This window comes from Myotis lucifugus, unplaced genomic scaffold (assembly GCF_000147115.1).
Source record: "Myotis lucifugus unplaced genomic scaffold, Myoluc2.0 scaffold_40, whole genome shotgun sequence".
Taxonomy (NCBI): domain Eukaryota; kingdom Metazoa; phylum Chordata; class Mammalia; order Chiroptera; family Vespertilionidae; genus Myotis; species Myotis lucifugus.
This window is the reverse complement of record NW_005871088.1, coordinates 619292-643033: the sequence shown is the minus strand read 5'-3', so window position 1 is coordinate 643033 and position 23742 is coordinate 619292. Positions and strand designations below refer to the sequence as shown.

The 23742-nt window shown below is 48.5% G+C and overlaps 1 protein-coding gene and 1 pseudogene across 1 annotated transcript; both read left to right on the top strand.

The window, feature by feature from the left end:
* Positions 1-11840: 11840 nt before the first annotated feature.
* On the top strand, positions 11841-12695 carry LOC102425418 (annotated as a pseudogene).
* Positions 12696-21720: 9025 nt separating this feature from the next.
* Positions 21721-23732, top strand: AVPR2 (arginine vasopressin receptor 2). Its single transcript, XM_023753014.1, has 3 exons — positions 21721-21762; positions 22078-22950; positions 23124-23732. Exons 1-3 carry the CDS (start codon positions 21738-21740, stop codon positions 23327-23329), a joined length of 1104 nt encoding a protein of 367 aa, XP_023608782.1. The 5' UTR covers positions 21721-21737; the 3' UTR covers positions 23330-23732.
* Positions 23733-23742: the final 10 nt, after the last annotated feature.

The window sequence follows — 23742 nt, the reverse complement described above, 5'->3', positions numbered from 1 at the left end:
AAAGTAATTACGGTTAAATGAACTCACAAGGGTGGGGCCCTGATTTGATAGGATTCGTGTGTCCTTATAAGACAGTGATGGCGAAGCTTTTGAGCTCGGCGTGTCAGCATTTGAAAAACCCTAACTTAACTCTGGTGCCGTGTCACATATAGAAATTTTTTGATATTTGCAACCATAGTAAAACAAAGACTTATATTTTTGATATTTGTTTTATATATTTAAATGCCATTTAACAAAGAAAAATCAACCAAAAAAATGAGTTCGCGTGTCACCTTTGACACGCGTGTTATAGGTTCGCCATATAAGAAAACAGCAGAGACTGAGCTCCTTCACCTTTCTCTCTCTCTCTCTCTCTCTCTCTCTCTCTCTCTCTCTCTCTCTCTCGTCTACAAGTCAAGAAGAGTGCCTTCACCAGAAACCAGCCCTACTTGATCTGGGACTTCCAGCTTCCAGAATTGTGAGAAGTAAACCTCTGTTGTTTAAACCCCCAGTCTGTGGTATTTTAAAAATTTATTTGAGAGAGAGGAAGGGAGAGGGAGAGGGAGGGAGAGGGAGGGAGGGAGGGAGGGAGAGAGAGAGAGAGCGCTCAATTGGCTGCCTCCCATATGCATGCCAACCAGGGACTGAACCCACAACCTAGGCATGTGCCCTGACCAAGAATCTAACTGGCAACCCTTCAATGCATGGGATGACCCTCAACCAACTGAGCCACGCTGGCCAGGGCAGTCTAGGGTATTTTGTGATGGCAGCCCAAGCTGACTAAACATGATCCATGTGTAAATCTCTGGCTAGAGGTGCTCCCACAGCAGCGAGCTGTCTTGGTAGGCATTATTTTTTATCCTCAACTGAGGAATGAGAATATTTTTCCATTGATTTTTTTAGAGATAGTGGAAGTGAGGGGAGAGAGAGAGAGAGAGAGAGAGAGAGAGAGAGAGAGAGAAATACCAATGTGAGAGAGACACATCAATTGGTTGCCTCCCACATGCACCCCAAGCAGGAGTGGGGATCGAACTTGCAACCTAGGTATGTGTCCTTGATCTGCAATCAAAGTGAACCTGCGACTATCCAGTGTGTAGGTCGATGCTCTAACCACTTAGCCATGCCGGCCAGCGCTCTTGGTAGGCATCTTGCTTGGTCGGTCCAATCTCACCATACTTAAGTCACCTATTCTCTTGTTTTTCCTACAAACCCCCAGGATTTGAACTGAATTGCCCATTTGACTTCTCTTTTGTTGTTTTTGTTTTTTAATCCTCCTCTGAGGATATTTTTCTATTAATTTTTAGAGAGAGTGGACGGGAAAAGTGGAGAGAGAGAGAGAGAGAGAGAGGGAAACATTGATGTGAGAGACACATAGATTGACCCAGGGCAGGGATTGAACATGCAACCGAGGTATGTGTCCTCGATCCAAAATTGAACCTGTGACCCTTCGGTGCACAGGCCAAACCTCTAACCACTGTGCCACGCCCACCAGGGCCCATTTGACTTCTCTCCTCTCCCTCGCAGCTGCCTAAAGTGCTGCCAGAGAAAACCACATCAGTATGGAGACAGGTGTCACTAGGGATTCCTAGGCTCCAAGCAAGCTGGCTTGTGAGCACCACAGTCCTGCCACGTGACCCCAGCCTGCCTCCCTCTCTCTCCACTCAGTTGCTCTTCCAGGCTTTCCCCACATACTGTTGACTTGGAAACCAAGAGGCCAGATTAAACCCATGAGTTTACTTTCTCTTCTTCCTGAAACCTCACGAAAATGACATTAAATGACTTTTTAAAAGCAAAAATTCCCAAGGGCAAAAATAACAGGAGATGAGATAACAGCAACAAGATTGTGCTGGCTGGGCAGGAACCACTGTAGCAAATCCAAGGAAGCTGGGGGCAGTGGGGACAGCTGAGCAGCAGCTGAATTCACATGGCAGAGTTCACACATGGCTTAAAAACCAGCAAAGGAAATGGGAGTGAATGTCAAGCTGCAGTTGAAAATCTGTTTCAGACGCGGTTAGAGCCGGGCCGGCGGAGTTCAGTGGTTGAGCGCCGACCTAGGAACCAGGAGGTCAGGGTTCGATTCCCTGTCAGGGCACATGCCCCGGTTGTGGGCTCGATCCCCAGGGGGGAGGGTGCATGCAGGAGGCAGCCGATCAATAATTCTCTCTCATCATTGATGTTTCTATCTCTCTCTCCCTCTCCCTTCCTCTCTGATATAGATTAGGGAATACCAAGAACAGCTTTAGGGGTACTACACTGAAAACAGGGAGACTAAATAAATATTTGCCTACTGTATGTGGAGCACTCTTGCCCTCTGTAGCTCCTTGAGTGCTGACTGCCAGCCCAGGAATTAGACTGAAGCTCTTTCTCTGGGCTACTTGACCATTCCAGGAGGAAGGAATTAAAGAAAGTAACATTGGGCCTGGCCAGTGTGGCTCAGTGGTTGAGCGTTGACCTATGAACCGGGAGGTCACAGTTCAATTCCCGGTCAGGGCACATGCCCGGGTTGTGGGCTCAATCCCAAGTAGGAGGCATACAGGAGGCAGCCAATCAATGATTCTCTCTCATCATTGAGGTCTCTCTCTCTCCCTCTCCCTTCCTCTCTGAAATAAATAAAAATATATTTTTAAAAAAACATAAAAGACAGAGATCAAACTGAAGAAGAAAATCTGTGGGAAACAATATTATGAGGAATAAGAAATATATTCTTTTTTAATATATATTTTTTATTTCAGAGAGGAAAGGTGATGGATAGAGAGATAGAAACATCAATGATGAGAGGGTAACATTGATCAGCTGCCTCCTGCACGCCCCACACTGGGGATGAAGCTCACAACCCGGGCATGTGCACTGACCAGGAATTGAACTGTGACCTCCTGGTTCATAGGTCAATGCTCAACCACTGAGCTACACCAGCTGGGCAAGAAATATTTTCTTTAAAACTCCTTAACTTCCAAAGAGAGATAACAGAATGCGAATATTCATGAAAAAAGAACAGGGTACTGTAAAAAGGAACATTCGGAGAACAAACAAGAACTTCTGTGGTAGCATAAATTAAAAGGCAGCCAGAACCGGTTTGGCTCAGTGGATAAAGCGTCGGCCTGCGGACTCAATGGTCCCGGGTTTGATTCTGGTCAGGGGCATGTGCCTTGGTTGTGGGCACAACCCCAGTGGGGGGTGTGCAGAAGGCAGCTGATCGATGTTTCTCTCTCATCGATGTTTCTGACTCTCTATCCCTCTCCCTTCCTCTCTGTGAAAAATCAATAAAATATATTAAAAAAAAATTAAAAGGCAGTAGGTTGACATTTTGCTTCTGCCTAGGATACAAGAACTTACAAGACAACATCACTTCCACCCTAGCTACAAGAAGCTAGATCACCACCCTGGCCAGTTTGGTCAGTGGTTAGAGCACCGACCCATGGACCCTGTGGGTTTGATTCCGTGTCCTGGTCTGTTGTGTGCAGGAAGCAACCAGTAGTGGTGTCTCTCTCACATTGATGTTTCTCTCTCTTTCTCTCTGTCACTCTCTATCTCACTCTCTTCCCCTCTCTCTCTCTCTCTAAAGATTAATGGGAAAAATATCCTTGGGTGAGGATTTTTTTTAAAAAAGAAGCTAGATAACCTACAAAATAATTGTTTCTTTCCCTCACCCCCACTCCCCCTTTTAAGCCTATTCACAGGAGCTGAAGGTATAAAAATAAAGAAAGAAAAGAAAAGAAAAAAGTGAGCCCAAATCTGAAAAACACCAAGCCCTTCCTAGGAGAAAGAGCTGTTGCTGCCTTTATCCTTGGCAGCAGCGGCAGCAGGAGGAGGCTGCCATCGACTTGTGTGAGAAGGAAACAGAGGCCCCTTTAACAAAATTTTAAAGGTCAAGTGCGGGACGGCATGACAGCTTGAATCCCTAGGGACGTCAGACACAAAGAGAGTTTGCATTTACCCACAATTCTTTTCCATAGGCCTCACCAAGACCGTTGGGAGGCAGGGCAGGTGGACTGACCCATTCTCTCTGAGGTCTAGATGCATCGGGAGTGCTGAAGCCTGAATACAGGGCAGGAGAAGGGAGACCAACCACACTCCAAACCTTCCAGGGACAGCTGGTGGCTGGAGAAGGGCAGAAGAGCTGAGAGACATCAAGCCCAGGATGAGGGGACACGGAGGACATACAGGCTCCCTGAGTCTTACTCCGAGTACCAAGCAGAAGCTGCTATGGCAGGGGTTGGGGCAAAGGACCTACAGGAGACGCTCCTGAGACATGGTCATAGATCTACTGAAGTCCAAGGGTGACGCAGAACTAAGACACATCCCCCAGGTACTCGGCTCACAAGTCCTACTAAAGAGAACGCTCTTAACCCTACCTTGGAATACTCTGAAATCCATAGGGAACTGAATCTAGCTAAATCATTAAGAAATCTCAGACACAGCTTAACTACATACCAAATTGACTCAAAAACACCCTCTTCTCCCCGGACCGCCCCCCCCACACACACACACAAACAAACAGCTTAACAAAAGGAGAAGTATGTCCCTTTGGGGCAGCATACATGTTATGATACTCATGTAGTCATGCACTTTGTATTAACATATTAGAAATGTACAAATCTGTTTTGTAGTTTTTATACTGTTGGATACTTATACTCAAAACTTTTACTAGGTTATTGAGTAAATTTAGTCTTTTTTAAAAAATATATTTTATTAATTTTTTACAGAGAGGAAGGGAGAGGGATAGAGATTCAGAAAGGGAGAGGGATAGAGAGGTAGAAACATCGATCAGCTGCCTCTTGCACACCCCCCACTGGGGATGTGCCCGCAATCAAGGTACATGCCCTTGACCAGAACCAAACCTGGGACCCTTCAGTCCACAGGCTGACACTCTATCCACTGAGCCAAACTGGCTAGGGCTAAATTTAGTCTTATTAGAAAAATAAATAAAAATAAATAAATGTTATGATATTCCTTATTGTTTTATTACATAGTATAATGTCTGACATTCAATTAAAAATTAAGATACGTGTGAAAAAATCAAGGAACTATGACTCATCATAAAGAGAAGAAACAATCACCCTGGCTGGTGTGGCTTCGTTGGTTGAATGCCGTCCCGTGCACTAAGGGGTGGCTGGTTTGATTCCTGATCAGGGCACATACGTGGATTTTGAGTTTGATCCCTGGTCAGGGAGTGGACAGGAGATAGCCCATCGATGTTTCTCTCTCGCATTGATTTTTCCTTCTCTCTCTCTCTCTCTCTCTCTCTCTCTCTCTCTCTCTCTACCTTTCCCTCCTTCCCTCCCTCCCTTCCTCTATCTCTAAAATCAATAAACATATCCTCAGGTGAGGATAAAAAAAAATTAAGACAAAATAAAGTTGCATCCCCAGATGAGAATAAAGAATTCATCGTCATAAAAAGGCTAAATTAATTATTTAGATATAAGAGGAATTATACCAGACTGAAGAAAAGAGTGCAAAACATCCCTAAGAGTAAATATATATGATTATTTACTGTTTAGAGTAAATACAATAACAGTGTAATGTGGATGCCCTAACCGGTTTTGCTCAGTGGTTAGAGCGTCGGCCTGCGGACTCAAGGGTCCCGGGTTCGATTCCGATCAAGGGCATGTACCTTGGTTGCGGGCACGTCCCCAGTAGCGGGTGTGCAGGAGGCAGCTGATCGATGTTTCTCTCTCATGGATGTTTCTAACTCTCTATCCCTCTCCCTTCCTCTCTGTAAAAAATCAATAAAATATATTTTTAAAAAAACAAAAAAAAACAGTGTAATGTGGATTACTTTTTGCATATTACATATAAAAATAATTTGTATATCATATGTAAAAATATTGTATGACAACCAGAACACAAAGGGTGGGACCATAGCAAATGCAATACTATTATAGCATTCTTTTTTTAAAAAATATATTTTATTGATTTTTTACAGAGAGGAAGAATGAGGGATAGAGCGTTAGAAACATCGTTGAAAGAAAAACATCAACCAGCTGCCTCCTGCAAACTCCCTACTGGGGATGTGCCTGCAACCAAGGTACATGCCCTTGATCGGAATCGAACCTGGGACCCTTCAGTCCGCAGGCTGACGCTCTATCCACTGAGCCAAACCAGTTAGGGCATATTATAACATTCTTATACTGTTCATCAAATGGTAGAATATTTCTTTGAAGGTAGAATATGCTAAATTAAAGAAACATATTGTAATCTCTAGAGCAACAATTTTAAAATAGCACAAAAAATTTATATCTAATAAATCATCAAAGAACACCAAATACTACAAAATCCAATTTGTCCCCCCAAAAAAAGGCAGAAAAGGAGAAAAAGAAGGACAAAAATGGATGGAACAAATAGAAGCCACACATTGAGTTGGTAGACTTAAACCCAAAGATATCAATGATTATATTAAATATAAATGGACTAAAACTCTATCCTAGTTCGATTCCTGGTCAGTGCACATGCCTGGGTTGCAGGCTAGATCCCCAATATGGGGCATGCAGGAGGCAGCCAATCAATGATTCTCTCTCATCATTGATGTTTCTATCTCTTTAATCCCTTTCTCTTCCCCTCTGAAATCAACAAAAAAATATATTTTTAAAAAAATTGCCCCAAAATTTAGTGTTTTAAAATAACTACAATAATTTTCTTACTGCTCATGTTTTTATATATATGTGGGAAAGGCATTCCTCAAAAAGCTAAACAGAATTACCCTGTGATCCAACAATTCTACTCTAGGTATATCTTCAAAAGAATTGAAAACAGGGATTCAAACAGATACTTGTATACCATGTTCATCGAAGCATTAGTCACAATAGCCAAAAGGTGGAAACAACCCAAATGCCCATCAATAGATGAATAGATAAAAGTAGTAAAGCCATACAAGAGTATTATTCATTCATAAAAGGGAATGAAGTCTGGATATATACCACAATATGGAGGAACCTTGAAAACATTGTGAAAAAGGCAGGCACGAGAGGATAAATATTGTATGACTCTATATAAAATAGCTAGAATAGGCAAATTCATAGAGAAAGTAGATTAGAGATTACAGAGGCTGTAATCTCTAATTACAGCTAGTCACAGAGGCTGAGGAGAGGGGAGAATGGAAAGTTATTGCTTAGTAGGTACAAAAAAATGTTTTGAAAAAAGGGAACAGATAAGCGTGGTGGTTGCGCAACATTGGGAACGTAGTTAATGACGCTGAATTATACACTTGAAATTATATATATACACACTCACAGGGAGGGGCAAAATTAGGTTTACATTTATTTGTATGAAAAATAATACAAACACCAATTAGAAAGGACATATACACACCTATGTTCATAGCAGTACAAGTTACAATAGCTAAGATTTGGAAACAGCCTAAGTGCCCATCAGCAGATGAGTGGATTAGAAAACTGTGGTACATCTACACGATGGAATACTATGCTGCGGTAAAAAAGAAGGAATTCTTACCATTTGCAACGGCATGGATGGAACTGGAGAGCATTATGCTAAGCGAAATAAGCCAGTTAGAGAAAGACAAGTATCGCATGATCTCACTCATTTGTGGAATATAATGAACAACATAAACTAATGAACAAAACCAGATTCAGAGACAGAGAAACGTCGATCAGACAATCAAACCTCAGAGGGAAGACAGGGGAGGGGGAGGGGTAAGAGATCAACCAAAGGACTTGTATGCATGCATATAAGCATAACCAATGGTCACAGACACTGGGGGATGGGGTGAAGGCATTGCTGAGGGGTGGGAATGGCTGGGGAGAGGTCAATGGGGGAAAAAGGGAGATTTATGCAATACTTTAAACAATAAAAAATTTAAATTAAAATAATAATAATAATAATAATATTACAATAGCCCTAGCCGGTTTGGCTCAGTGGAAAGTGTTGGCCTGTGGACTGAAAGGTCCCAGTTTTGATTCCAGTCAAGGCCACATGCCCAGGTTGCAGGCTCGATCCCCAGTAGGGGGCGTGCAGGAGGCAGCCAATCAATGATTATCTCTCATCATTGATGCTTCTATCTCTCCCTCTCCCTTCCTCTCTGAATCAATAAAAAAATTTTAAGAAAAATAATACAATAATTAAGAATAATATAAGAATAAACTGTGTTGCCCTGACCGGTTTGGCTCAGTGGATAGAGCGTCGGCCTGCGGACTGAAGGGTCCCAGGTTCAATTCCAGTCAGGGGCATGTACCTTGGTTGCGGGCACATCCCCAGTTGGGGGTGTGCGGGAGGCAGCTGATCGATGTTTCTAACTCTCTATCCCTCTCTCTTCCTCTCTGTGGAACATCAATAAAATATATTTTTTAAAAAGAATAAACTGTGTTTTGTGTCCTCAGATCTGTAAATCTACTTTGCCCCACTCTGTATATAAGAATCTGGGGGCCCTAACCGGTTTGGCTCAGTGGATAGAGCGTCAGCCTGCGGACTGAAGGGTCCCAGGTTCGATTCCGGTCAAGGGCATGTACCTTGGCTGCGGGCACATCCCCAGTGGGGGGGTGTGCAGGAGGCAGCTGATCAATGTTTCTCTCTCATCGATGTTTCTGGCTCTCTATCCCGCTCCCTTCCTCTCTGTAAAAAACCAATAATATATATATATATATATATATATATTTTTTTTTTTTTTAAAAATTCTCTAAAAAAGAATCTGGGGAGGGCTCGGCTGGGCAGCTCTGGCTGATGGTGACTCACGTGGTTGCTGCCAGACAGTGGCTGTAGCAGTGGCCGGCCAACTCTCTGCATGCCTCAGAGTCCTTCCGTGTGTTCTCTCCATGAGGGGCTAGTTTGGGCTTCTTCCCAGCACGGCAGCCTCAGGGAAACTGGACTTGTTGGAGGCGGGCAGGCGCTAAAGGCTGGAAGAGGAAGAGTGAGTATCCCTGCTAACAAGGCAGAAACTGTTGCCTTTTCTGACCTAGCCTCGGAAATCAAGTGGCGTCACTTTGACCACATTATGTTGATTCAAAGCAAGTCACAAGCCTTCCCCGATTACAGGGGGGAGGGCTCAGTTCCACCTCTTGATGGGAAAATGGCAAGGTTCCAGAAGAGCATGTGGGATGGGAGATATTGTTGGGGCTACCTTTGAAAAACACAATCTGCCACACACGCCAGTTAAAAGGCAGAGACTGTCAGGCTGGATAAAATAGCTATATGTTATTTACAAGAAGCGCGCTTTAAGCATAAAGACACAGACAAGCTGAAAATAAAACGGCGGTAAAGATATACTATGCAAACACTGAGCATTAGAAAGCTTGTATGGCTATATTCATATCTGAGTAGAATTCAAGACAAAGAGCATTAGCAGAAATAAAGAGGGACGTTTCACAATGGAAAAGGGACAAATAATCAAGAAGACATAATCATTTTAAATTTGTAAGCAGCTAATAGCAAAGCTACCAGATATATGAAACAAAAATTGACAGAGTTCTAGAAACAGACAAATCTTCAAACAGAGTTGCAGACCCTAACATCCCTCTTCAGTAATTGATAAAAACAAATAGAGAGCCCAGCGGCATGGCTCAGTGCTTGAGCATCGACCTATGAATCAGGAGGTCACGGTTCGATTCCCGGTCAGGGCACATGCCCAGCTTTTGGGCTCAATCCCCAGTGTGGGGCGTGCAGGAGGCAGCTGATCAATGATTCTCTCTCATCATTGATGTTTCTATCTCTCTCTCCTCCCTTTCTCTCTGGAATCAATAATAATATATTTTTAAAATAATAGGGAAAGCTCAGTAAGATAGAGAAGACCATCAACTCTCAACACTATCAACCCAAGTGACCTAGTTGATATTTTTAGAATCCTACACCCAGCAACAAGAGAATACACATTCTTGTCAAGTACACTCACCAACATACATAACATTCAGAGCAGAACAAGCCTCAATAAATTACGAAGGAGAGGAATCATACAAAGTAGAATTTCTGACCACAGTGGTATTGAATTTGAAATCAATAAAAAAATGATTTCTAGGAAATTTCCAAATATGTGGAATTGAAAAAAATATCTGTTTAGATAACCCATGGATCAAAGAAGAAATCACAAGTTAAATTAGAAAATATATTTATTTTACTTATTTTTTAATTGTCTGTCTTAAAAATAAAACTGCAATGTTATTCCCCTTAAAATTACCATTACAGACCCCTTAATCCAGGGTGGGGGACCTTTTTTCCTCCAAGGGCCATTTGGATATTTATAACATCATTCACGGGCCATACAAAATTATCAACTTAAAAATTAGCCTGCTGCTTGCCAAGACCGGTTTGGCTCGGTGGATAGAGCGTCGGCCTGCGGACTGAAAGGTCCCAGGTTCGATTCCGGTCAAGGGCATGTACCTGGGTTGCGGGCACATCCCCAGTAGGGGGTGTGCAGGAGGCAGCTGGTCGATGTTTCTCTCTCATCGATGTTTCTAACTCTCTATCCCTCTCCCTTCCTCTCTGTAAAAAATATATTAAAAAAAAGAGAAAAAATTAGCCTGCTGTATTTGGTCAAACATTTAATTAACTCACCCCTAATGCCTCAGCTGGGCCAGACCAAATATTTCATGGGCCTTATACGGTGTGGGGGCGGACTTTCCCATCCCTGCTTTAATCAAATGTTTATTTTCTGTTTCTAGCATTACAATTTGCTGTAATTCATAAACTTCAATCTAAGAAAGCTTTAAAAAAATTTGTTTTGCCCTAACTGGTTTGGCTCAGTGGATAGAGCATCAGCCTGTGGACTGATGGGTCCCAGGTTCGATTCCGGTCAAGGGCATGTACCTTGGTTGTGGGCACATCCCCAGTAGGGGGCGTGCAGGAGGCGGCTGATTGATGTTTTTCTCTCATCGGTGTTTCTAACTTTCTTTTTTTTTTAAATATATTTTATTGATTTTTTACAGAGAGGAAGGAAGAGGGATAGAGAGTTAGAAACATCAATGAGAAACAACGATCAGCTGCCTCCTGTACACCCCCTACTGGGGATGTGCCCACAACCAAGGTACATGCCCTTGACCGGAATCGAACCCGGGACCCTTCAGTCCACAGGCCAACGCTCTATCCACTGAGCCAAACCGGTCAGGGCTGTTTCTAACTTTCTATCCCTCTCCCTTCCTCTCTGTAAAAAACCAATAAAATATATTTTTTAAAATTTTGTTTTGGTTAATCCTCACCCGAGGATATTTTTCCATTGATTTTTAGAGAGAGTGGCAGGGAGGGGGAGAGACAGACAGAAGCATCACTGTGAGAGAGACACATCGATTGGTTGCCTCCCACACGCACCCCAAGCAGGGCCTGGGATCGAGCCTGCAACCGAGGTATGTGCCCTGGACCAGATATGAACTCAGGACCCTTCAGTCTGAGGGCCGATGCTCTAACCATTGGGAAACCAGCTAGGGCCTAAATAAGCTTTAGACACTGATCTCGTACAGGTAGTTAGGGCTTTATGTCCAGCACACATTATCCAGCAAAGAGATCATTCAGCCACCACTCTTGAGTGAACAATGCTCAGTGTTACCTGAACAATATCAAGTGCATATGAGCCCTGCAAGTTTGGCTCAGTTGGTAGAACGTTGGCCCACGGACTGAAGGGTCCCAGGTTTGATTCCGGTCAAGGGCACATACCTGGGTTGCAGGCTTTATCCTGAAAAAAATCCATGGAAAAAATGGCTTTGGTGAGGATTACAAAAATAAAATAAAATACAGGTGTGTTGTAGACTATTCTAGATTACAAGAGACTCCAAAAAAACCCAAATGCAATGTGTGGACTTTGTTGGACAATGGTTTGAACACACCAGCTGTAAAAAGACATTTAAATAAATAAATAAAATGCATATGCGTTAGCGGCGAGCCCTGAGGTCACCCTACGTGGTGGGCACGCCCGAGGCTGTGGGCCTGGCATGGCTAGGCAGCTCTCCGGGCAGCAGGGCATCATCCTTCACGGGAGCACCGAAATCCTGGCTGAGTTCTTCTCATTTGGCATCAACAGCATTTTATATCAGCGTGGCATCTGAAACCTTTATTGCGTGCAGAAATATGGGTTCACCTCACTTGTAATTACTGATTCTGAGCTCATGAAATATCTAAATAATTTGGTGGAACAACTAAAAGACTGGTTATACAAGTGTTCAGTTGATTTATTTATATCTTAAAATATATTTTTATTGATTTCAGAGAGAGGAAGGGGGAGGGAGAGATAGAAACATCAATGATGAAAGAGAATGATTGATTGATGGGTTGTCTCCTGCACGCCCCACACTGGGGACCGAGCCCACAATCTAGACATGTGCCCTGACTGGGAATCGAACCGTGACCTCCTGGTTCATAGGTCAGTGCTCAACCAGTGAGCCACACTGGCCGGGTAACAAGTATTCAGTTTAGAAACCAGTGGTAGTCATCTCGAATATTGAAAGTGGGAAGGTCCTTGAAAGATAGCAGTTTGATATTGAGTGTGATAAGGCTGTCACAGATGACAGTCCACCCAGAGGAAAGCCTCAGAAATCCCCTTATTGGCACAGATCACAGCTACAGTGACATTTCTGCCACGGTGGGAAGTTTCTCGTTCATTTGAACTGCTGATCTATACAGACAAAGATTTGGTTGCACCTGAAAAGTGGGAAGAGTCGGGACCACAGTTCATTACCAATTCTGAGCAAGTGCAACTGCGTTCCTTCACTACCACACCCACAAAGCAAATAGCATGGTGGCCGACAAAATCCTGTCCACGGAGATGAGATGAGAACAAGAATGGAATTCCCAAATGTGCGTTTCCTGAAACCAAGGCAACCATAGTTCATGCATTTATTCCATTGATTAATTTTTAGATGGGGGAAACTTAGCATGATACTTTCCTCAACTGTATACATTGTTCCGTTTTTTGGTATCTGACTTTCCATAGGGTTGACGTAATTTTTTGCACACTGTTCACAGGGAACCAGCAGATTACATCAGCACTGCAAAGTCAATTCCTTTGAAGGTGGTACCTGCAGATGGAAAACTTTTGCTATAAAGCTAAATGCCTTCCTAAATCAGACCTTTTTGTCAAGTAGCTTGACAAAGAATATAGGCAAATATGAAACACAGCAAAAGAAGTCTGGCCTGGCTGACGTGGCTCAGTGGTTGAGCATTGACCTATGAACCAGGAGGTCACAGTTCGATTCCCCGTCAGGGCACATGCCTAGGTTGCAAACTCAGTCCCCAGTGTGGGGCGTGCAGGAGGCAGCCGTTCAATGATTCTCTCTCATCATTGATGTTTCTATCTCTCCCTCTCCCTTCCTCTCTGATATGTATATATATATAGAATTGACATTTAAAAGTACCATTTACAATAACATCAAAATATGAAACACTTAGGGATAACTTAATAACCTATGTGCATACCTGTGTACCAAAAACTATAAAATATTGCTGAGAGAGCCCAGCTGGCATGGCTCAGTGGTTGTCAACCTATGAACCAGGAGGTCATGGTTCGATTCCCAGTCAGGCACATGCCCAGGTTGTGGGCTCCATCCCCAGTGTGGGGCATGCAGGAGGCAGCTGATCAATGATTCTCTCTCATCAATGATGTTTCTGTCTCTCTATCCCTCTCCTTTCCTCTCTGAAATCAATAATATATTTTTTAAAAATATTGCTGAGAGAAATAAAAGAAGCTTACATAAATGGAGACAAATAGCCTATTCATGGGTTGAAAGACTCATTATGGTTAAGATGTCAATTTTCCCCACACTTATCTATAGAGTTAATGTATTGGTAATTAAATTCCAGGTCTTTTTTTTGTAGAAACTGACAAGCTGATTTTAAAATGTAGATGGAAATGCAAATTACCTAGGCTAATCAAAATGATTTTGAGAAAGAACAAAATTGAAGAATTTACACTATTTGGGTTCAAGACCTAGTGACCAAGATAGGTATTGGTATACGGATAGGATATAGACAGTGGAACAGAACTGAGAGTCCAGAAACAGACCCACACATAGCTTGTGGCACAGGTACTAAGGTAATTCAATGAGGAAAGGACAGTCTTTTGAACAAATGGTGCTGGAACAACTGGTTATTTGCATGCAAAAGAAGGAACCCAACCCTAGCAGGTTTGGCTCAGTGGATAGAGCGTCAGCCTGCGGACTGAAGGGTCTCAGGTTCATTCCGGTCAAGGGCACATCCTGGGTTGCAGGCTCCATCCCCAGTAGGGGGCGTGCAGGAGGAAGCCAATCAATGATTTTCTCTCATAATTGATGTTTCTCTCTCCTTCTCCCTTCTGTCTGAAATCAATAAAAATATATTTTAAAAAAAATTTTAGAAAGAAGGAACCCAGACCTTTACCTCATACCATGCACAACATTTAACTCAAAATGAATCCCAGACCTAAATATACGAGCTAGAAATATAAACCATCTGGAGGAAATCATGGGAGAATATCTGTGACATTGGATTAGGCAAAGACTTTTTAGATAGGACACAAAATATACCAACTATGAAAAAACTCCAGATAAAATTAGACTTCATCAAAATTTAAAATGTTTCCTTTTTAAAAGACACTTTTAGTAAAATCAAAAGGCAAGCCACAGACTGGGAGAAAATATTTGCAAAACATATCTGTTAAAGGATTTGTAACCAAAGTATGTCAAAAAGGAAACAAACTCTTACCACTCAATAATTGAGAAAACTTTAACAAATTGACAAAAGATTTGACTAGATACTTTACCAATGAATATATACAAATGGCAAATAAGTGTATGAAAAGAGTCTCACCATCATCAGTCATAAGGAAAATGCAAAATAAAACCCCAATAAAAATACCACTAAAATGGTTAAGATTACAGAGGCTGAAAGCAAAATAACAGACTGGCATAGTTAGTGCAGAGCAAATGGAACTGTCATGTCATATGATGAGTGTGGAAAACAATTCTTTTTTTTGGGGGGGGGGGAGAGAGAGAGAGAGAGAGAGTGAGAGAGAGAACAATTGGCTGCCTCCCACATGTGCTCCAACCAGGGGACCCACAACTTGGGTATGTGTCCTGACCAGGAATCGAACTCACCACTTTTTGGTGCATGGGACTATACTCCAACCAACTGAGCCACACTGGCCAGGGCCAATTTGCCAGTTTCTTATATATATTTTAATTGATTTCAAAGAAGAAAGAGGAGAGAGAGATAGAAACATCAATGGTGAGGGAGAATCATTAATCAGCTGCCCTTTGCACGCCCCCTACTGGGGATCAAGCCCGCAACCCAGGCATGTGCCCTTGATCTGAATCAAACCTGGGACCCTTCAGTCCACGGGCTGACACCCTATCCACTGAGCCAAACCGGCTAGGACCAATTTGCCAGTTTCTTGTCAACTGAAACATACACCTATCATATGACCCAGCAGCCCCACGTCTAAGGATTTATCTGGGAAAATGAAAACATGTGCATACAAAGGCTTGTACTCAAGAGTTCAGAGCAGCCTTCTTCATAACAGCCCCAAACTGGAAGCAACCCACATGTCTGCCCATCAGCTGGTACTGGGCTAAATGAGCTGCGGTTCGTGCATATAATGGAACCGTACTTAGCACTAAGAGGCACTAATTCCTGACACACAACAGAGAGGCACTCTGCTGAGTGAAAGAAGCCAGACATGAAATACTACATGCTCTATGATTCTACTTATATAAAATTTGAGAGAAGACAAATCTGTAGTGATAGAAACATCCTGGTTGCTAGGCTGCAGGTTGGGGAAAGAGATTGCAAAGGGCCATGAGGGAACTTTCTGGAATGACGCAAACATCCTCTGTCATGGTTATGGTGGTGGTTACACCACCGTATCCATGTGGCAAATCTCACCAAACAATTTGTGAATTTCATTTTATGCTAATCTTACCTCAATGAAGCTGATTTTTAAGCCATTCAGGCCCAGCTGGCATGGCTCAGTGGTTGAGGGTTGACCTATGTGAACCAGGAGGTCACGGTTCGATTCCCGGTGAGGGCACATGCGCGGGTTGCAGGCTGGGTTCTCAGTGGGGGGCGTGCAGGAGGCAGCCGAGGAATGATTCTCTCCCATCGTTGATGTTTCTATCTCTCTCTCCCTTTCCCTTCTCCTCTGAAATCAATAAAAAATATTTTTTAAAGTCATTCAGGACAAGGAGAGAAATTATTGGCTGGGCCACGGCAGTCAGAAGAGTGGAAGCACTGGGCACCGATGAAGCGGCTCTAGATGCAGCCGTATGGAAGGCAGGCAGCGGAGGGGGGAGGCTGTGCGATGGTGGCGATGGTGAACGCAGAGCTGGAGGTTCATTTCTGAGTCACACAGAGGTAATTACCCAGAAAGCCCCTGGAAGGAGCTGAAACCGGTTGGCTCTGCTCTGGGAAGGCGAAATGAGGAGCAGCTGCTGCTTTTTGTTACAAGCCTCAGCCTTGAACCATCTGCCACTTTAAGCCACATGTGTGTGTAACTCTGACCAAAAAGAGACACCTTTTGCCCGGCCAGGGGTTGAGCATTGACCTATGAAGCAGGAGGTCATGGTTTGATTTCCCGTCAGGGCACAGGCCCGGGTTGCGGGTTCGATCCCCAGTGGCAGGCGTGCAGGAGGCAGCTGATCAATGATTCTCTCTCATCATTGATGTTTCTATCTCTTGCTCCCTTTCTGAAATCATATATTGAGAGAGAAAGAGAAAGAGAGAGAGACACCTCCTACAGGGCTGCCTTCCCCTCAGATGGGGACCGCATGGCCATCTGGGGACACAGCCCTCAACTGCTCACCTGCCTTCTACACCCCAGTTCCTCAGCCCAGGAGAGGGGTGACCCAGAGCCTCCTGGGGACCCTGCCCTTCCCCAGCCTGCAGGGCTCCTAATCCACCAGGTATCACTCTCCTCCTTCTGCAACTTTTGCAAACATGCTCTGTTTAACTTTACTTTGGACCTCAGATGAATGGTCACCCTGTCCTCCTGTTGTCATTGGCCCATGCATGACCCAGTGAACACTTGCACGCACACAGGCGCGTGCTCCCCCCTTCAATCCCGTCCTTTGACCCCATCCTTTGACTCAAAGCTCTTTGTCCCCATCCGAGCCTCTCCCAGGCATGGGAACGACATCAGGCTCTCCTCGCTGTGCTCCTCAGGCATCATTTCAGTTGGTGTGAGCACGTTCATTCTTCCCACTGCCACACAGGTCCGCCATCTGCAATGTGCACCCAGTAGGGAGGGATGTCCAATAGGGTTGCCTCCTTCTCTGGGCCTCTCAGCAGCTTTGCTGTGTCTTTCCTTCCCTTGGGGCACCTGTCTCTCCTCCCAGCCTTGTGAACCCACGCTCTCCTGGTGTGTGTGTGTGCGTGTGCGTGTGCGTGTGTGTGTGTGTGTTTAATATATTCTATTAATTTCAGCGAGGAAGGGAGAGGGAGAGAGAGATAGAAACTTCAATGATGAGAATCATTGATTGGCTACCTCCTGCATGCCTCCTGCTGAGGATCAAGCCCGCAACCTGGGGCATGTGCCCTTACCAGAATCAAACCGTGATCTCCTGGTTCATAGGTCGATGCTCAGCCACTGAGCCACACCAGCCGGGCGCTCTCCTGGTTTTCCATCACTCCTTCTCCGTGTCCTTGGCTGCCTCCTCTTACTCTTTCATCCCAAATGTCTTTCAAGAGTCTATCCAGGGCCCAAGAAATGCCTTTCCTCTCCATCCCCACTGCCTGGTGGCGTTAATCATGTCCCACCATTTTTTTCCTGGGGCTTCTCCCAGCCTCTCCGGCCCCACTCCTCTCAGCACAGGACCCTGTGCTCCTCCTGGCAGGGCCCAGGCACTCCCACCTCCACACCAAGTGCAGGGCCAGCAGAACTTGCTATTTGTTGAGCAAAAGGTTCTGATTAACAGGCCGGCTGTCCTGGCTCAGTGGTTGAGTGTCAACCTATGAACCAGGAGGTCACAGTTCGATTCCTTGTCAGGGCACATGCCCGGGTTGCAGGCAGCCGATCAATGATTCTCTCTCATTTTTGGTGTCTCTCTCTCTCTCTCTCTCTCTCTCTCTCCCCCCCTTCCTCTCTGAAATCAATCAAAATGTAAATAAAAGGTTCTGGTTACAGAGAGCCAGTAAGAGAGCAGGGTAGGCAGATCTGGGGTCCTGCCAGCTCTGACCTCCTGCCCCGGCGGCTGGCACCTGGGACAGCCAGTGTTCCCTGCTTCCCGGGGCCTCCTGGCTTCTTCAGCTCAGACAGGAGGAGAGTGGAGACAGAGCCCCACACCTCAACCACCCACGGAATGCTTTCTGCCAATGGAATCTTAGAGGGAGGTGGTGGAAAGCAGGGCAGAGGGGCTGCCCTGGGGGGATAGGGGGATGGGGAGAATGTCCGCTCAGTCCTGCCCCAGGCCCGAGGCCTGAGGTCCGCTGAGGGTAACTGGCCAGGCCATAGCCAAGCCCTTCTCCAGCCTTCCAGAACGAATTTCCCAGTGCTCCCCAGGGTGAGCATGGGCCGGTTAGGCTACCCGCTCAAACACTTCTCAGGGATCCTGCCTTCTCTCTCCTCTCCAGGGCCCCCACTCACCTGCCTGTCTCCAGGTATGTGCCCTGCTCTCAGTACCTGCTGTCCAGGGGGCCGGGGCTTCTGGGCAGCCCAGTGCCATCTCTGCTGACGCACGTGGCCCTGACAGTGAATAATCCAGCCAGCCTTTCTTCCCTTGAGCTGCTGCCAAGCTCCATCTTTCTTGTCCCCTGTAGGTGGCTGGGGCAGGGGCCTCTCCCCTCTGACTGGCTCCTTGCTGTAGGCAATGGGACTCAGCCGGGCCGGCCTCTCCCTGGCACGGCGCCCATGCAGCGCCAGCACGTGCACCACGGACTCCTGAGCCTTCAGGGCTCTCAGCTGAAGAGCCAGACTCTCTTGGACACACCCTCCTGCCTTGGTGGCTCTCAGATCCTCGGAGGTCGCCAGGACTGTGCTGGCTGACCAAGGGGAGTTCCATGAGCAGCTTCCCTTTATGTCCTGGCCTCGGCGTGGACACAAACCCCTCCCCTTGCTTCTTGGAGCCCAGAGAAAGCGACAGGAAGGGGGGCCTTCCCCAACACTTTTCCCTGGGCTCAACAACAGGAAACAAGGAGTGTGCAGAACAGAGATGGTCACGGGCCCGGCCTCATGGCTCAGGGCCCCGCCCTGCGTCAGCTCTCCACTGGGATCCAGCCCTGCGAATCCAAGAATCCAAGCGGAGAAACTCATAAGGAAGTGATTGCCCGGGAAGGCTGGCACCCCTTCCTGACCAGTCCCGGGAGCGTCTCTTGCCAGCCTCTAGCACTGCCCTATTGCAGTGAAAGTGGGTGCTTCTGGAGGCACATCACCTGCGGCTCAGGCCATTGCCCATCCTATCACTGCGTATCCACCTCTTTTTTGTTTTTTTTTAAGGGAGAGGGAGAGAGAGAGAGAAACATCAATGATGAGAGAGAATCACTGAACAGCTGCCTCTTGTACGTCCCACACTGGGGACTGAGCTGCAACCCGGACATGTGCCCTGAGCGGGAGTGGAATCGTTACCTCCTGGTTCATAGGTCGATGCCCAACCACTGAGCCACACCAGCTGGGCCACCACGTGTCCACCTTCGATCATTAGATTCTCAGTGTACAGAGCAGAAAGCGGAGGCGCAGAGAGCTGGGCACAGCCTGTGCAAGGTCACACAGCTGGGAATGGCAAAACAGGGACATATGATCCTCTGCAGGCGCCTCAGTTCCCGGGGTGGACAGGGAGGTCCCACCTAGCCTGCAAGGCTGGGAGAGTCTTGGGGACCAAGGCCACCGAGGCCACTGCAGGCTGGTACATATGTAATGTCAGGAGGTAGGATGCGTGTGTGCGGTATGCATGTGTGTGCACTGAGGGCTGTGTGTGTGTGTTGTATGCTATGTGTGCGGTGTGTAGGGGGTGTGGTACATGTATAAGACACCTGCCCCCACCTCCTCTGCTGCCCAGTCAGAGGCTGGGAGGGGCTGGGGTACAGCCAGTCTCTCTGGGTAGGAAGAGGAGGCCTTGGCCTTGGTTATACTTGGGCCTGGTCGGTGAGGGGCTGTTTTGGTCTCTGCAGGTCAACAGAGAAGACGGACAAACAGGAAAAAAGAGTCGAACTCAGGCCAGAGCCTGGCCCTAGGCTGTGTGCAGGCTACTGCCTTGGGCTGGGCTGGGCCAGCCTGGGCTGAGCGAGGGCAGGGGAGGGGTGGGATGGGGGTGCCTGGGATGGGGGAAAACGCTGGGTTAGAGGTTGAGGGAGTCCTAGAGCCTGAGGAGGGGAGAGGAGGCAGGGGAGTCCCAGTCCTGAAGGCCCTGGCAGGGGCGGCCCTCTCGGGCCCTCCACATAGGGCACAGGAACCCAAATGTGTGTCTGTCTGTGATGTCAAGTGTGTATGCCTTTGTGGGCATATGGCTGTTTCATATAAGTGAGGGTGTGTGTGTGAGGGGCGGGGGTGGGGGGGGGAGAGCTGGAATATGCATGAGTGCAGGAGCTCAGAAGCCCCCTCCTTCAGGGACAGGTAGTTTCAGGTGGGGGAGGAGCAGGGCAAGGGTGTCCCTGGCTCCCATTGGGCCTTGGGGAGGAAACTGGATCTCACAGGGCACGTTAAGACCTTGATCCCACCCCACCTCCTCCCTTCCTGTCCTTCATCTCCGGCTGGCCCTAATTGAGGAGGGGGAGGGGCTTCGTGGGCCTGGGAGGGGCGGGCCCTCTGTGTTACTGGGGATTCCTTGAGCTCTCACCCTTTCCTCACACGGACCCAAAGACAGACAGAAGGAGCCTGGCTTGGGAAAGAGGCGTCAAGCTTACCCCAGAAAAGCTGTATAATCCTGAGCACTGGTCTCAGTTTCCCCATGTCTAGGATGGAGACGCTGAACTAAGTGACCTCCCAGAGCCCTGCCAGACCCAGCATTCTAGTAAGCTGGGCCCCAGGGTGGGGGGTGGGGCAGCAGGGGCAGAGAGGGGGGCGGGTAGCCGCCCGGCGGTCACAGCTGGGCCACGCTGGGGACCAGTCTCAGGGCCCTCAGGAATGGAATCCTGGGGACAGACCTGGGAGGGGCTGGGGGCGGGAAGGGAAGCAGTCCTTCCCGGTGCCACAGGCAGGAGGCCAGGGAAGGCGGAGGGGGAGGAGGGGAGGAAGTCCCCCCCTGGGCAGGTCACTCCCAGACGCTGGGCTGGGGCGGGGCGGGCGATGGAGAGCAGATCTGAGCTCCTGGGACACCTTTGAGCCCGCTGCTGCCCAGCTTCCCAGGAACCCTCCCAGGACCCCGGGAGCCCAGCCAGGTAAGGGTCTGCAAGGGCCCCGGGGGCACGCCGGCCCTTCCCACCCAGTCCCCAGCTCTCCCGCTGCGCCTCTCTGAGCCTCTGTTAGGACAGGGGGTTCTATATGTTTGCCTCGGGTCTGTGGACTGCCTAGGTGGTCCTAGGCTCCGTTTGTCCATCTGTTTCATTGTCCCCCTCTCTATCTTCCCCTGCCCAGTCCTAGGAGGAGCATAGCAGGGCCCCAAGGTCCATGCCTGGCTCGGTGGGGCCAGACCTCACCAACCTTGACCCAGCTAAGGGTGTCCCCCCAGCTCCTGATCGCTAGAAAACACACACACACTCACACGCACACACACACACACCACCGCCCAATCGCTGGAAAACACACACGTGCATACACACAGTTGCACGCACAGGCGAGTACCCCCACCCTACCCCAGCCCCACACACAGACACTATGCCACCCTAAGGACCTCTGTCCAAAGAGTCTGGGCAGCGGGGCCGGCCCTTTCGGGGGGGGGGGGGGATGTTGAGCTCGCCACCCTGTCTCCTCCAGGCGTTCAGGACACCCCACCATGCTCACTGCTCCCACCGTCTCTGGTAAGGTTCCAGCCCCTGGGCCCCTCCCCTCCCCCAACTGTGGGCTTGGCTGCAGTGGGGTTGGAGGAAGCCTAGAAGCCCCTGTTTCAGGGACCTCTTTCACCCTTCTCTCCAGGAGGCCCCTGGGGGCTGGGGCTGCCCCTCCCTCCCTAGCATGTGAGGTGAGGGATGAGGGCCCTGCGGGTGGGGCATCAGAAGACCCAGGCACTGGCTCTACTTGTCCAGGGGAACCTCCTTTGGTTCTCTGACCCCACTGCAGAGCACACTCCCCTAACTTAGCCCTCTCCCCGCTCCCCCACCACTGTCCTTGCCCAGCTGTGCCTCGACCCCTCTCTCAGCCTCTCCCACCTGGCAACAGCAGCGAGGAGGAGCGTGCGGACACCCGGAACCAGCTGCTAGCCCAGGCGGAGCTGGCCCTGCTCTCCATAGTCTTTGTGGCCGTGACCCTGAGCAATAGCCTGGTGCTGGGGGCCCTGGCGCGGCATGGCCGGCGTGGCCGCTGGGCACCTATGCACATCTTCATCGGCCACTTGTGCCTGGCTGACCTGGTCGTGGCTCTGTTCCAAGTGCTGCCCCAGCTGGCCTGGGATGCCACCGACCGCTTCCAGGGGCCTGATGCCCTGTGCCGGGCCGTCAAGTACCTGCAGATGGTGGGCATGTATGCCTCCTCCTACATGATCCTGGCCATGACTTTGGACCGCCACCGTGCCATTTGCCACCCCATGGTGGCATACCGCCATGGAGGGGGCGCTCACTGGAACCAGCCGGTGCTGCTGGCCTGGGCCTTCTCACTACTTTTCAGCCTGCCCCAGCTCTTCATCTTCGCCCAGCGTGAAGTGGAAGACCACAGCGGGGTCTTCGACTGCTGGGGCCTCTTTATCGAGCCCTGGGGCCTCCGTGCCTACGTCACCTGGATTGCCTTAATGGTGTTTGTGGCACCTGCTCTGGGCATCGCTGCCTGTCAGGTGCTCATCTTCCGGGAGATTCATGCCAGCCTGGTGCCAGGGCCAGCAGAGAGGGCCAGGGGACGTCGGACAGCCAGTTCTGGCGAGGGAGCCCCTGTGTCGGCAGCCATGGCCAAGACCGTGAGGATGACGCTGGTAATTGTCATCGTCTACGTGCTGTGCTGGGCGCCCTTCTTCCTTGTGCAACTGTGGGCGGCGTGGGACCCGAAGGCACCGAAGGAAGGTGGGTGTGGCTGTGGTAGGGCTACGGGAAGCGCTGGGGCTTGGCTGCATATGCACCTCTACCTGCCCCCCCCCAACATCCAGCCTTGGGCTCACTAGCCCCTAGTAGGCTCATGGGGTCGCACCCCTGCCTGGGTACCTGCAGCCCCCAATCCTTCTCCTCCCCCCACACAGGGACTCCCTTCGTGCTGCTAATGCTGCTGGGCAGCCTCAACAGCTGTACCAACCCCTGGATCTATGCCTCCTTCAGCAGCAGCGTCTCCTCAGAGCTGCGCAGCCTGCTCTGCTGCGCTCGGAGGCGCGCCCCGCCCAGCCTGGGGCCCCAAGAGGAGTCCTGTACCACTGCCAGCTCCTTCCTGGCCAAGGACACTTCCTCCTGAGAAGCCAGGGGGCGCCTTCCTTCCAGAGGCCCCCCAGGTTCACTGGGAGAGGAGGGCACGCTGGGAATTGGCTCTGGATTGTGAGGGGCCCAGGTCAGCTCCTTGGCGCGGGGTACAGAGAGGGCAACAGCGTGGGAGATGGGGATCCATGGAGCCCAGGAGGAGGGAAAGGGGGTGAGGCCAGGAGACCTTCCTTTCTTCACCTCCCTAGTTCCTCTCTCACTCTCTCCCTAATAAAAGTGTCAGCTCATTTCCCACCCAGTGAGTCTCCTTGGAGTGTGAAGGTGGCATGGAAAGAAATCCTCAGACCCCCCTGCCCCCCCCCCACATGTCTGACTGTGGAGCTCACGATGCAGGTGACAGCCTTCAAGTGTCCAAGCCCCCAGCCCACACAGCCCTGTGCCGAGCTCCCC

Coding starts and splice junctions, on each gene's coding strand:
- AVPR2 (XM_023753014.1), top strand. CDS start 21,738: ATGCTCACTGCTCCCACCGTCTCTG. Junction 21,763..22,077: donor CACTGCTCCCACCGTCTCTG/GTAAGGTTCCAG, acceptor GTCCTTGCCCAG/CTGTGCCTCGACCCCTCTCT. Junction 22,951..23,123: donor CCCGAAGGCACCGAAGGAAG/GTGGGTGTGGCT, acceptor CCCCCCACACAG/GGACTCCCTTCGTGCTGCTA.